Source organism: Actinia tenebrosa, unplaced genomic scaffold (genome assembly GCF_029948245.1).
Source record: "Actinia tenebrosa isolate PJP-AT-01 unplaced genomic scaffold, QUT_ActTen_1.0 PGA_scaffold16__25_contigs__length_10494907, whole genome shotgun sequence".
Classification (NCBI taxonomy): Eukaryota; Metazoa; Cnidaria; class Anthozoa; order Actiniaria; family Actiniidae; genus Actinia; species Actinia tenebrosa.
In genome coordinates, this window is record NW_028292576.1 from 4,481,685 (window position 1) to 4,494,871 (window position 13,187).

The 13,187-nt window shown below is 39.8% G+C and overlaps 1 protein-coding gene across 1 annotated transcript in view; it reads left to right on the plus strand.

Moving 5' to 3' along the window:
* Window positions 1-13,187, plus strand: part of LOC116292126 (proprotein convertase subtilisin/kexin type 6-like) — a 124,807-nt gene that overhangs the window by 106,127 nt on the left and 5,493 nt on the right. The window contains exon 12 of the mRNA XM_089031253.1: window positions 11,390-11,518. Within this exon, the coding sequence (XP_088887379.1) occupies window positions 11,390-11,518 (129 nt within the window). The remainder of the gene's footprint in view (window positions 1-11,389; window positions 11,519-13,187) is intronic.

The window sequence follows — 13,187 nt, forward strand, 5'->3', positions numbered from 1 at the left end:
GAGGGGGCGTGAGCTTGAAGTCGTAGCTGACCAAATGTTAACAGATTTTTTCTGATGAATAACGTATTGACAGGGCTCCTCAAATTGATATGTTTTCTAGTTGCTTTATCGAAATTTTAATTTGCATTGTTAAAGACATCCTCTTAATTATTCTATATTTTCAAGTGAGAAACGTGTGCCCTCAGGATGTACTTCCACGTAAAAGATATTGCATATGGTCTCAAACGGGACAAAAACAGTTATCTATTAATCATTTTCAGAGATCTAGTTGGGCGCCGCCGAGTTCAAAAAACTTGCCCGAACTCCACACGCAGAACAAATATCTAAGCCATGTCTCTTACATGCAATAATGATTAAATGATTTATAATTCATATAGCGCCATTTCAATATGGGCATAAAGTGTTTACTAGCATGAGAGGTGGTTAGCAATGAGGTCTATGAATGATGAAGTGTGGAGAATGGGTCTGCCGATTTGTAAATGTAATTACAAAGGCAGCTCTTGATCATCAATTACCTTAGGACCATGAACTTAACCAGGATCTTTGCACGAACGTCCGATGCTCAACGAATTGAGCCAACCAGCTGGTGGTAGCATCTCATGTTTGTGCGATCGGATTTGAAGTTGTATCTGATCATCTCTACGAGGGACTCGTGTGCTGGCGGCAGGTGCCAACCGAAAGAAGCTTCCCATCATACAATTCCCATACCCAGTCCACTGGTTGCAGATCTCGATCATCCTTCCACTCCTAAACCTGAAAGAAAGTACACTCTCTTGCTGTTGTGCGCGCTGCAGCTAATGATAGAGGTGGCAGGTTTTCTTACTGTGAAAAACGATAACCCAGAAGCAACTTTGTGACAGAAGCCTGTATACTTTAAGCAAACTAATTGGTCTGCAGATGTTGCAGTGAATTACCAGTGAATTACCCACCCCTGAAAAATCAAAATTGAAGTTTTTAAAACCCTTCAATAATTCTTAAACATTTGTAATTTTAAGATCGGTTCGAAAACCTTCGAAAATCTTATATATATATATATATATATATTTTTTTTTGGCATATTAAATTTTTATGGTGCGAGAACCCTGTGGTAAAACATCAAAATAAGTAACTCGTAATTTCAGGAAGTTCCTTCAATGGTATTTTAGGGAATCTTTAATATGTTACTTGGGTTACTCCTTTGTGTCGTATAGAAGTGAAATTAAATTGGTTTGATTTGTTTTGCCACTGCATTGACAGCAAACACCAGCTTGGCGCATCAATGGCATTTGTTTTTAATGATGTGGAAACCCTGTGGTGATACACCAAAATATTTCATTCAATTTTACAGGATTTTCCAACGAAGGACACCTCTCCTGACATAATAGCAGTGAAACTAATTATATTGCAAGTTTGAACTGGACCCACATAAAGTCATTGATTGACTGGACTACCAGGAATAAGGGAATTATGAGCGTTAATCAAGCCAGTTAGGAGTATGAAATAATATGTTGACCAGAAGAAGACGGTAAAGTTGTATACGGGTTGCTCGTAATATTAAGATAAACTTAAGAGTAGAGCTGTAATCGACCAGAAGTGTGCAAACCTTGCCAGAAGATAGACCTCAGTGACATATTTCATGAAAAAATAGAGAAAGGTTCGAAAGATTTTAATTTTTAGGCGATCGGATATGTTTTTACTTTTGGGCCAAAATAGCATAATTAATGTTTGTTCTCAAGAAAAACATCGAGACTCGAGGGGAAACAAAAGTAACTAATTTCGCGAGGGACCAGACATTAAGTCAAGAGCACATGCAGTAAAACTATGAAACAATATCAAAATTTATACTGACAAACAGTTATATTTAGTGACTAATAGTTGCTATCACCCAACCAGAATACTCCATAACACAAAGAGACCAAAGAGACAAAAAGACAAAGAGACCATTTGTGATTAAAAAGTCAGTAGATATGGAATGACAGTACTGCACCACAGGTGCACCAGTGCCCGCCGGAATTCTACCCAAGCCCCTCTATTTGTCCGTAGGGGGGAAGTGGTCTGTAAGGGACTCGTGTCAGTTATATTTAGCCGGCACGCTACTGAGGTGCCGAGAAATATCAGGCATATTTTATATGCTTTTAAGCAGATCAACTGCCGCACTTAAAAGTGCGGCAGTTGATCTCTGACCGGATCCATGATTTTCAACCAATGTATTGCACCACAGTAATGATGAGGTCATGTCGTCTTCTCGATAACTAATAGGGGAATTCGCTGAATATTGAATCTGCTTTATTCATGGAAAAATCAATTTTATGTCACATTACGCTATCCAAAACTGTAAATTCTACACAACTCTTCTTATTCGGTCACACAAGGTCCTGGCCAGTACGTCAGATTGAATGTGGAAACACGTACTGCGGTTTGCTAGTTACTAGGTTGCCTTTGGCGAACCAGTTCTAAACTACATCGCGTTTCTTCGTGTGTTTGATTTGAACGAAGACAAACTCTTGTTACATCTATTTACATAAATAACATAAACTATCCCAGAGTAGAGTACAAACGCTATAAGTGTGTAACATAAATACCACTAAATACTGTTAAATTATTATTGTTTTCTATTGTTTAATTTGCACTATTTACTACTAAATAGTGCAAAGTGTTGCATACTTTTAGTGTTTGTACTCTATCTGTAGATAATATTTTGCCACCTTATTCTAAACACACAAAAGTCGTACAGTAAAGCTTGTATTATCCATGTTGTACTTTCCTATTCCTATCCTAAAATGATTTTAATCCATGAAATATGATCTTATATTCCAGGTAGGGCGAGCTCATATTTAATTTTGGTTCTTTTTAGAACTCAAATGTTAAACTGACATGTTTCGCGATTAAATATATGAAGTTTAATAAATAGGAAAGGAAAGTGAATTCGAAAGTTGTTGTGGTTGTTTTTTATAATTCGAGCGATTTCTAAGTATCAACAAGTAGATATCAATGTCACTGAAATTTTCCTGTGATGCATAATGTTTTTATAATCTCTACGATTGCTGCAAAAGTTGTTATATCAGGACCAGGGTGTTATGTCAGGGCTCCCACCTATCACTCAGAGATGCGGGCAGAGATGAAAACAACTGAGCAACAAAGACAAACATTATTCGTACAAAATAGATGATTCAACCATAAACTATTACTAGATTTAAGATAAGAAGTCAAGCAAATAAAAGTACACGGGGAAAAGACAACATTTTATATGAACATACTGTATGCGGCTTTTCATAAGGGACTAATCGTTTATTATATCCCAGGGGGTTCGGTGGTTTCTTTGCAAAAAAATGAAATTAAAAAATGAAAGACAAACTGACAGTTGAAATTTAGGATTATTACCTCCCTTCTGTCACTTAGCACTCATAGATAGTTTGTCCTTTTTGGGGGTAAAAATCATTATTTTAGAAGCCATTTTCAACATTTTTGACAAGCAACTCCTCCCAATTCTCTACCCCCCCCCCCCCCCCCCCAACCCTGAGCATAAGTAGCAGGGACTAAGGTAACGGCTGATCAGTGGTTTGAATCCAGGTGTTGAAGTTTGAATCATACTGAAATCTTGTACCAGAACCATGACACAGGATCAACACCATTACCAGCTGTGTCACTGCACTGGCTTCTTACAATTTTAAATGACTGCTGCTTACAAAAATTGGCACGATTCTTGCTCTTCACTTGCAATAAAAGATAATTTTTCTTGTGTTTTTTTGTGCGTCTGTACAGCTTGTCTCTCTTCAGCAATGAGTTATTCTGTATCATAGTGTCTTTTTCAAAAGGAGAGTTTAGAAATGGGACTTTCCATGACCCAAGGAGAAAATTTTGATAAATAAAACGGGTTAAAATATGGCAGAGGATGATTGCCATTATCACCTGTACAGTGTGATAGTAGTCTTGAGAAAATAACCCACCAGCAGAGTCAAAATACAGGTCATACAAAAGGAAGGTATAAATGAAGATCCTCAAAATTGCCATTTTTAACAGTGAGGTTTCAACTATACAAATATGGAGTTCAGTATTTAAATTTCACCTCACTTTGTGGGGTAAATAATGATTGTTATATTATAAATCAAATTTTCAATATTTAAAAAAAATATTCAATGAATGTATTTTTAACAACTTTAAGCAATATTTTTGAAACAATTTTTAATATAATAAATCATGCAATTTTTTCCATATAAAATATTCAATAAATTTATTTTTAGCCACAAAATGAAATGTTTGAAAATATTTTTCAATTAAACTTGATAAATGTCATCAACATTTTTTTGTATAAGCTTAGGTCTTTTTATATAAGTATTTTTTGACAACAATATATAAGATTACTGTAAAAAAATAGAATTTCAGAACAAAAAAATAGAATTTTAACAAAGAAAAAATATGCTTTATCCAAGTCGAGGAAAGGAGGTCAAAGATACTGAATGCAGATATGATTTATGGTCCCTAAAGATAAAGAATAAACCACTTAAATGTTGATTTTGAGACTAAAAAATGCTCAAAAAGTACGACTGGTTTACGAAGGCGAATACGATAAACGAGTTACTGAGTAAATTTTGACACTTAAAAGGATTGATAAGCACAATGCAAAGACAAGGGAAAACGTACTTTAGCTTAGTTAAAAACCCAACAGCTTAGTAGTAAAACGTCCTTGTTTGGGTTTATAAAATGAAGGGAAAGAAGAGAAAAGATTTTTCTAACTACGCGATAACTTTTCTTGCAAGGAAAAAAATGGTGAGAAAACGAAAGGCCCGTAGCTCAAATTATTTATATTTTCAGAGTTTTAGGTCGTTGACATGATAAAAAAAGTATTGAACTAGATAGGTTAATGAGTAATTTTTATGCTTACGTTAAATTAAAGATGAATAAACTTTTAAATCTTTGTTTTGACCGCTTTTCGTTTCAAGATTCCCGCCTTTAAAATTACAATTTTATTGTGACATTTTGGTAGACGCGTCGCGCCAAGATTTGGTTGCTATGTGACGTCACACTGTCATACATGACTGTTTTCAGAATTTTAATAGGAAAACCATTTGAGTCATCTCCTCCCTCCTGTTATAAACATAAAATGTTAGTCTGCGACAAATGTGAACTTGAAGCCTTCGGGTTACGTGAACTTGTATTCCAATTATACGCAAAACACGTAATTTCGATTTGATCCCATCGTCAGATTTTCCCCCTCTTAAGGTAATTCCCTAGCAGCAGTAAGGGGGACTCGCGGCCACCCCCGGAATTACGCGGGTATTACCCCCGCCAAACACCATTGGTCGGCCGCGGGTATTACCCGTAAGGTCGGTCTGGGTATTGCCTGCGTAATTCGATTTGAGAAATGCTCTGCGGATTTTATCGGTGTCCCGCATTACTATGAAGTTTTAGAAGAGTGTATTTTTTTCCCTCGTTTCGGCAACCATTCTCGGCTACCTTTTCTACTCCTACACGGGTATTCCTGGTAGACACATTTATGTGCTATAGAGTATTCTTTTTGTATTCTTTGCGCTGGTAGCAAACCCCAGAAATGTCCGTAGGGAAGTAGGTGGAGGCGAATTGCCTCTCCATAGTAGCAATTCCCAGATTTTGGATAGCTAGGGCCCCAAAACGAGTCCCTCGTAGCAAGGGCGCGGCAAGACACCGCTACCTCTGCATGGGCTTCGAAACACCGCTCTTGGATAGAGAGGAACGATTCGTTCCCCATAGTAGTAGCCCAAAACCTTCGACCCCTATATATAGAAGATGGAAGAGCAAAAGAGTATTTCGACAACATTGCAAGAAATGGGCATACGAGCAAAAAGTAGGCTACTAGCGCATTTGCTGCTGGACAATGCCTGCGACGGAAACCTGTTACCGGACATATCCAAATGCAACTACCTGCGGAACAACGAAGGTACTACGAGTTTGCAGCCGCTATCCGGATTGCCGCCTTTCGTAGACGACGTGTTTGTCTATGGTTTTGTAGCAGAAGAGAATTTGTATGGGAAGAAACTACTTTGCAGGAACGCAAAGACAATAGTGTCGAGAATATCCATTGCGGCCACGGAGACGTTTGGGACGTTCCTGCTAACCAGCATAGTACACACATGCAGACAGGGAAACATAGTAGACCGCGTTTCCAGCATGGATTCCGGGAGCAAGTGGTCCGGTTTGTATGGGACGGAGCCCGCTGCTGTCTTCGTAGCCAAAGTAGATACCTCCGAATTGCCTATAGAAGTCGTAGACGAGAAGATTTCCGCGTTTGCCAGACTGCTACGCGCGCACGGATATGGAATATACTCCATAGACTACACGCAGGATTTCTCCGGAACTTTGGATAGAGTCGCATTGGTATGTCGTTTGCGGGAGTTGAGATACGTGTCGCAGCATAGTGGCGGTTGGCGCAACGGTACGATTTTGGACAACACGCATGCTGTGGGAGAACATGTTTGCACTTGGATGGAAAACGGGAAACGTACGAAAATATACAACAAAATAGTATCCAACTTCGAAGCCGGAGAAGTGCAAAATCCAGTAGGCGCAAAGTTGGCAGAGTACGTGGATTGTCCAAACGAACACCTGCGTAGGACATTCCTGCACCCAGATGTGCAGGCGAGAGGATGTACCAGAGTGGAAATATCCATCTACGGCAAAGACTTCTCCAAATCCCACACCAACGCTATTGCGGAGACGCTAGAACCTTTGCAGGAGATATTCGTAGTACAGCCGCCAAAGAATATGTGGTTGGCTCTCGCAGAACACTTGGATAGATGCTGCTGCATTTGCTGCGAAGAGACGGGAGAAATATTCCTACCGTGGTACTGCAATTTGGGAACAAGACGCATAGCCGGCGTACGAGTGCGAGGCAGCGAAAAGTGGGAGCAATGCGTACTTTGGACCATAGCAGAGTTTGGATTGCGTCGTTGTCCTATCTTTCGCGTGGACATCCTAGGAACAGACCCGGTGGAGATAGCTCCGCTTTGCTGCTACACGAAGGACTCTCCTACCATACTGGCGGAGTCTAAGTTTCACACTCGAGTGCACACAAATGCCCCCGCCATCGCTACTATGCTTCCCGCCGCGGAGCACGTAGAGTGGGTTTGGCGCACGAAGAAGGCGCAAAGGATCGGAGTGGACAAGAGTCCCTTCGGAATACTAGAAGTGCCTTCCAGCCGCAGAATATCCTTCTTGTCCAAAAGACGACGACAGCAAAAATTGGAAGACATACGAGACAATTTGGAAGGAGACGAGTGGGTCGAAGCCACGAAAAGATACCACGCAGAACTCCTAGAGCAAAGGAACTCCGTACTGCGGCAAAAAGAAGAGGACAGGAAAGCCATAGAGAAAGAGTTGGAAAAGTACAGGAAACTATTGGATAGAATTTCCAAGAGAACCAAAAACCTACGCGGATTGTTCTTTGAAGGCCCCGAATACGAGAGACCCAAAGTACACCGAATGCAAGAAATACCTGCAGGGGAGTGCAAAATACTAGGATACGCAGTACCAAAAAACGTAGATACCGTTTGGTTGGCAAGAGGACACCGCGTAGCATTGCGAAAAGGCAAAGAGACCTGCATTGCATGGGCTACGGAAGCTCTACTGGAAGCTTGCGCGGCTGGAAAGTTCGAAGCAAACGAAAACATGCGCATTGCTATACCCGGAGAAGAGATATTGATGGAGTGGAAGAACAACATAGCAACTGCATTCGTACCCGAAGGACCCGGTCTGGACACGTACTACGAATTGGCTAGGAAAGTAGACTATTCGATTCCCAGAAATCCAGAAAGACTACTAGAAGTACCGGCGCCGCCAAACAAAGAATGCGTGCAGGCTTTGCACATGCAGGAAGGAGAGTACCAATGCTGGAGATACGCCAAAACCACGTACAGAAAAAAAGAAAGGACAATTCTGTTCCTTTCGCAGAAATGTCCAGAATGCGTATTGGAGGGCTGTACGGTAGAACATCCCACGACTCCTGTATGGGGGCATTTCCTGGACGAGCAGAAAATAGACTGGACGCAGCAGACTACCAAAGAAAGAAGAAAGACCGACTGGTGCACGTGTCTACTCCATATCCGGAATCCTAGACTTCGGTTTGGGCGTTTCTGGGCGCGCATAGTAGACTACTTTGGGTGGTTGCATGCGCGCCCAAACGATGGCAGCAATTCCCAAGGCGGCAAATAGCACATTGCTACCTATTTGCCAGTCTATCTTTGTGGATACTTCCTCTACTTCGTCGGACAAATCCTCTACGTCTATTTTCTCGAACGAATCCTCCATGTCGTCTTCCTGGTCCATCTTGGCTAGCAGTCCCTCCTTCGCATCCCGCAGTTCTTCTCTAGCTTTTTGGAGATCGTCCAAGACTATAGCAAAGGAATCCTGCACTTCTAGGAAATGTTTCTGCAAATCCGTAGTAGGTGGTTTTTCGGGGATTGCTACCTCCAAACCATTTTCTCGCTCTATCCTGCGTATCTTTGGTATGCCTATGCCATACTTCTTGGCTACCTTTTGCAGCCCTACTCCATTTTTTCTATCTTCCAACAATCCTGCTATTTCTTCCTCGGATAGTATTTTGGGTGTTGCCATATATATCTAGGAATATGGTTTGGACACAGGGAAATACCTGGTTGGACATTTCTGGATACCTGGGTATTCCGTGGGTCCATAGGTATATAGATGTATATCTACATAGCTCTAGGCATAGCCAGCTACATGCTAGGAAAACAAAGAACGACACAAATACTTTTGGAGATCTTGGAAGGCCTCTACAGAGCGCAAACGACTTTGCAGGAAATTCGCGTACCAGGCTACGTAGCTACTTTGGCGCAACTACCACGAAATAGATAGAGGGTGTCGATCTGGTGGACACCCTTGCAAGGGCGGTGGTTCGCAGCTCTTGGAAAGACACCTTCGTAGCTATTGCTTTTCTGTAGTCGCAAACATAGTAGTCGTAGAATATCCACTCGAAAAACTCCCTATAGCAATCCAAAATACTCTCTTCTTCCATATATCTAGAGGGGGAGGCAATTCGCCTCCACCTACTTCCCTACGGACATTTCTGGGGTTTGCTACCAGCGCAAAGAATACAAAAAGAATACTCTATAGCACATAAATGTGTCTACCAGGAATACCTGTGTAGGAGTAGAAAAGGTAGCCGAGAATGGTTGCCGAAACGAGGGAAAAAAATACTCTTCTAAAACTTCATAGTAATGCGGGACACCGATAAAATCCGCAGAGCATTTCTCAAATCGAATTACGCAGGCAATACCCAGACCGACCTTACGGGTAATACCCGCGGCCGACCAATGGTGTTTGGCGGGGGTAATACCCGCGTAATTCCGGGTGTGGCCGCGAGTCCCCCTTACTGCTGCTTTCCCTTGCTTTGCACTGCGCATTTTTTCTGCGCATGCAACTAAAAGCATGGAACTAGCAAATTTTAGGCTTTTTTTCTTTCGGAAGCTAAATAAGAAACATGTTCAAAACCAATTTTTACTTTTTCCTCTTTTTTGAGTAGAGAAGTTGCGATTTTTATCTGACTCTCACCAGTCTCCACTCGGAAAAGTGTCAGTTCGACTATTTTGAGATGTTTTTTTAAGATAAATCAAAAACGATAATGGTAACCCCCATTTTTTATTTCAGATTTTTGATAAATGCGATGTTCGTCATTGTATATAAAAATATGAAGGAAAGTTTATTGGATAGATTTTCAAAATAGATTTTGATGAGAAGAGTTTACATGTGCAATTTTTGGACGTTCGTAGAGGCGCACATACCTGCATTTTTCACTAGTAGTTCAAGAATCATAGTCATCCAATGACTTTGATGGATTTAATAGTATTGATTATCTAGTAAACTTCGAGTTATAAGTACGTTTTGTTATATGAAAGTACTTTAAACTGCGTATAAAGGTTCTTGATTCCAGCTTCCGGTTTCTACCGCATTTCACTATAAAACCCATAAATTGACATATTTGGAGAGCATCTAGGGAAAAAACGAGAATGGTGACCCCTTCTTTTAATTGCAGTTTTTAAATGTGCATAACATAAATATTGTCCATGCAAAGTTTCAGGACAAAGTTATTGGCCAAATTTCTTTCAAGGGAATTACCTGTTAGGTATTACAAAGTACTATCAAAAAAAACGATATAATAAAAACGGGGTTCCCCTTTTTTGTTTTTGAGCCATAAGAGATAAAAGACGTTTTTTAAAGATTTTTGCTTATAAAAACATTGGATTGAAGTCATCACGATGAGCGCGTACTCACTAAATTCATGCGTAGAAAGGATGCGCGCGAACAATGCCCATGATCTTCCTTAATAAATGATAAAAGGAGAACCTAAAAAAAATACCAAAAACAAAAAACAAAAAAACAAAACGAATACCAATTCCGATGGAATCTTGAGGAAAAATCGGCCTGACTTACCATACAAATAAAGCGTTTCTCAATAAACTTAACATTCCTAGGCTTTGATCAATATGAGACACATGAACGCCGTCTCGCCCAACAACTTCAAGATTTGCTTTAAAAAGTGAATTATACCCGAATAAAGACAAGCTGAAATAAATTTCTAAAGGAATTCGAAGAAAAACTTAGCTTATTTGGGCGAGCACATGAATCAGATTTTTCTGGGTGAAATTCTCTTCTTCAGTCGAATACATTTACTATGGGCAAGTTTGGACAATTTGGTCAGTCGAGTCGTCGCAAGGTCAAGTTGACAAGTAGTGTGACATGCATAACACAGCACTGTCTATTGGAGGAAATAAGCGCATGGCTTGCAATTATTTTTATATTACGTGGGGAACACCTTAAAGGAGAAGATCTTGTTAGACGAGCAAAACGAAATTATTCTTTTCTGTGAAACATTCCATTGTCTTTGGCTATCTGCAGATTTCTTCAGCTACACTAGGCCTCATTGCATGATACCCAGTGAACGCCTAAAGGGGGCCTAGTCATGTCTAATTTTATTCGAGTTTGTTGTTGAGTTTCCTTGTGCTTCATTTCAGCAAATACTAGGAGGATTAAGACTTGCCCAAAAAACAACAGAATTCCTTCCTTCCTTCCTTCCTTCCTTCCTTCCTTCCTTGGCCTGAAATCTTTGTTCTGTGTCGACGAGTATCTAACTGCGGGTAAATCAATTTCGCCAGCCTCTATCTTTACCCTTTTAGTCTCTATCAGTCACAGCCTTTGCATTCTTTCACAAAATGTAGAATTCTATGTCGTCTCCATAATGAACCTTAATGAAGTAGCCTCGCCATCTTTGTAGCGTATTGTTGTAAATAAAACTAATGGATAAAAGATCTACCCCATTCCAAACTCAATTGAAAAGCGCAGTAATTTACGTCGATGTAACTATTATTCTTACATTCTAAAAAAAATATTCCATATCTAATGCTTTTTATATCATTTCCAGGTACACTTTATAGCTGGTCCTTGATTTTATATGGAACGAGTTTGGATATCTTATCAAACAACTCCCACGTTATTGCAAGTTCCCCAACAAAGTTCCCTACTACGACAGTGCAACCAACTTCTGAACCTCGTAAGCAGAATCCATTACCATTTCCCTTCCCCCTTTACCCTGTTTTTCTTTCTTTCTTTTTTTATTTTTTTATTATTTTTTCCTCTTGATTTATTATTATTATTATTTTATTTTTGTGTGGCTTTGTTTATTAAACTTGTGAGAAGGGGACGTGTTTTCTTTGTTTGTTTAAAAACACGAACCAGAAGCCTGACGTCTACAATTTGCTTTTTTTTCCAAGATTATCCCAGTTATTTTATAGAGATTACTTAATGGAAAATGCGCGCGTACGGTTTTTATGCACGAGTTGAGAAGTATAAGAAAATTCAGAATTGTATGTCGTCTCCATAATGAAGTAGCATCGCCATCTTTGTAGCGTATTGTTGTGATAAACGGGTCGAGATAACCCAACGATGGACATCTAAAGTGTTGTCTCATAGATTTTAAAATTTGTAGTTTTACTATATACTGAAACGACATTTATTTGAAATTGTATATTTTTTCTATGGAAAATGCTTGACCTTAACTTGAAAACTCATGATGGAGATTTGAACAAGAAGAAAAGGCGCCAAGGAAAAGAAAAGCTGTTTCCACATAATACTAATGGATAAAAGATCTACCCGTTCCAAACTCAATTGAAAAGCGCAGTAATTTACCTTGATATAACGATTATTCTTACATTCTTAAAAAAAGACATGTGGGAAGCACGGGTGGCGTAGCGGTTACAGCGCTCGCCTCTCACCAATGCGACCCGGGTTTGAGTCCCGCTGAGCTCGGTGTCGTATGTGAGTAGGGTTGTTTGTTGGTTCTCTCCTGTGCTTCGAGGGTTTTCCGGGTACCCCGGCTTTCCTCCCTCCGCCAAAATCAACTCCTAAATTCCCATTGGAATGACAGTGGATGAATAGCTACTCTGTAGAAATGCCACTGCTAAACCCCATTTTGTATTATTTTTATTTTTATTATTAGAAAACGAAGGAGTGAGCGTAGCGTAGCGAGTGAGTTTTCTGATACGCATTAACGAGTGATAAAAACCTTACAAGTATTTTCCATTCCGTACTTTATGTAAGAGTTAATTCCCGAGAACGGAGGCAATAAGCCATGTACATTTCGAGGGCCGCAGGCCCGAGGGATGTATAGTCTTATTACCGACGTTCGAGGTAATTAATAATGGTAATTGAACTGAGTGGAGTGCAATTTGGTCTGAACTCAAACGCGAGATTACAAAATCGCACGACCGCGTAGCGAGAGTGACATTTGTAATTGCAACTTTGATTTCAGACCAAAATTGCACGACACGAAGTTCAATAACCACTTTATTATATCCATTTTGAAATCTTTTTTGAAAAAGACGGGTTTTTTTCCAGTTAAACCGACATGACTTACAATCTAAAAGCAGTTGATTCAAACATGCTGTCAAGAGAACTTATTTATACTGATCGAGCAGTGATTCTCATTTTGAAAAACAACACTTTCAATTTAAAAAGCTAAAATGAATTTATATAGGACCAAAAGGCATTACATGTATTAAGAATCATTTACTTACATTAAATAGCAATACAATCCTGCTCAAAAGGGTTGTAATAAACTGGCTCTTGTCCATACAGCCAATGCTCACTGCTTGTATTCACTGCTGATATCAATGCTGCAGGGAACTTATCAGATTGCAGGATTTGCTTGTGATTTCAAAATG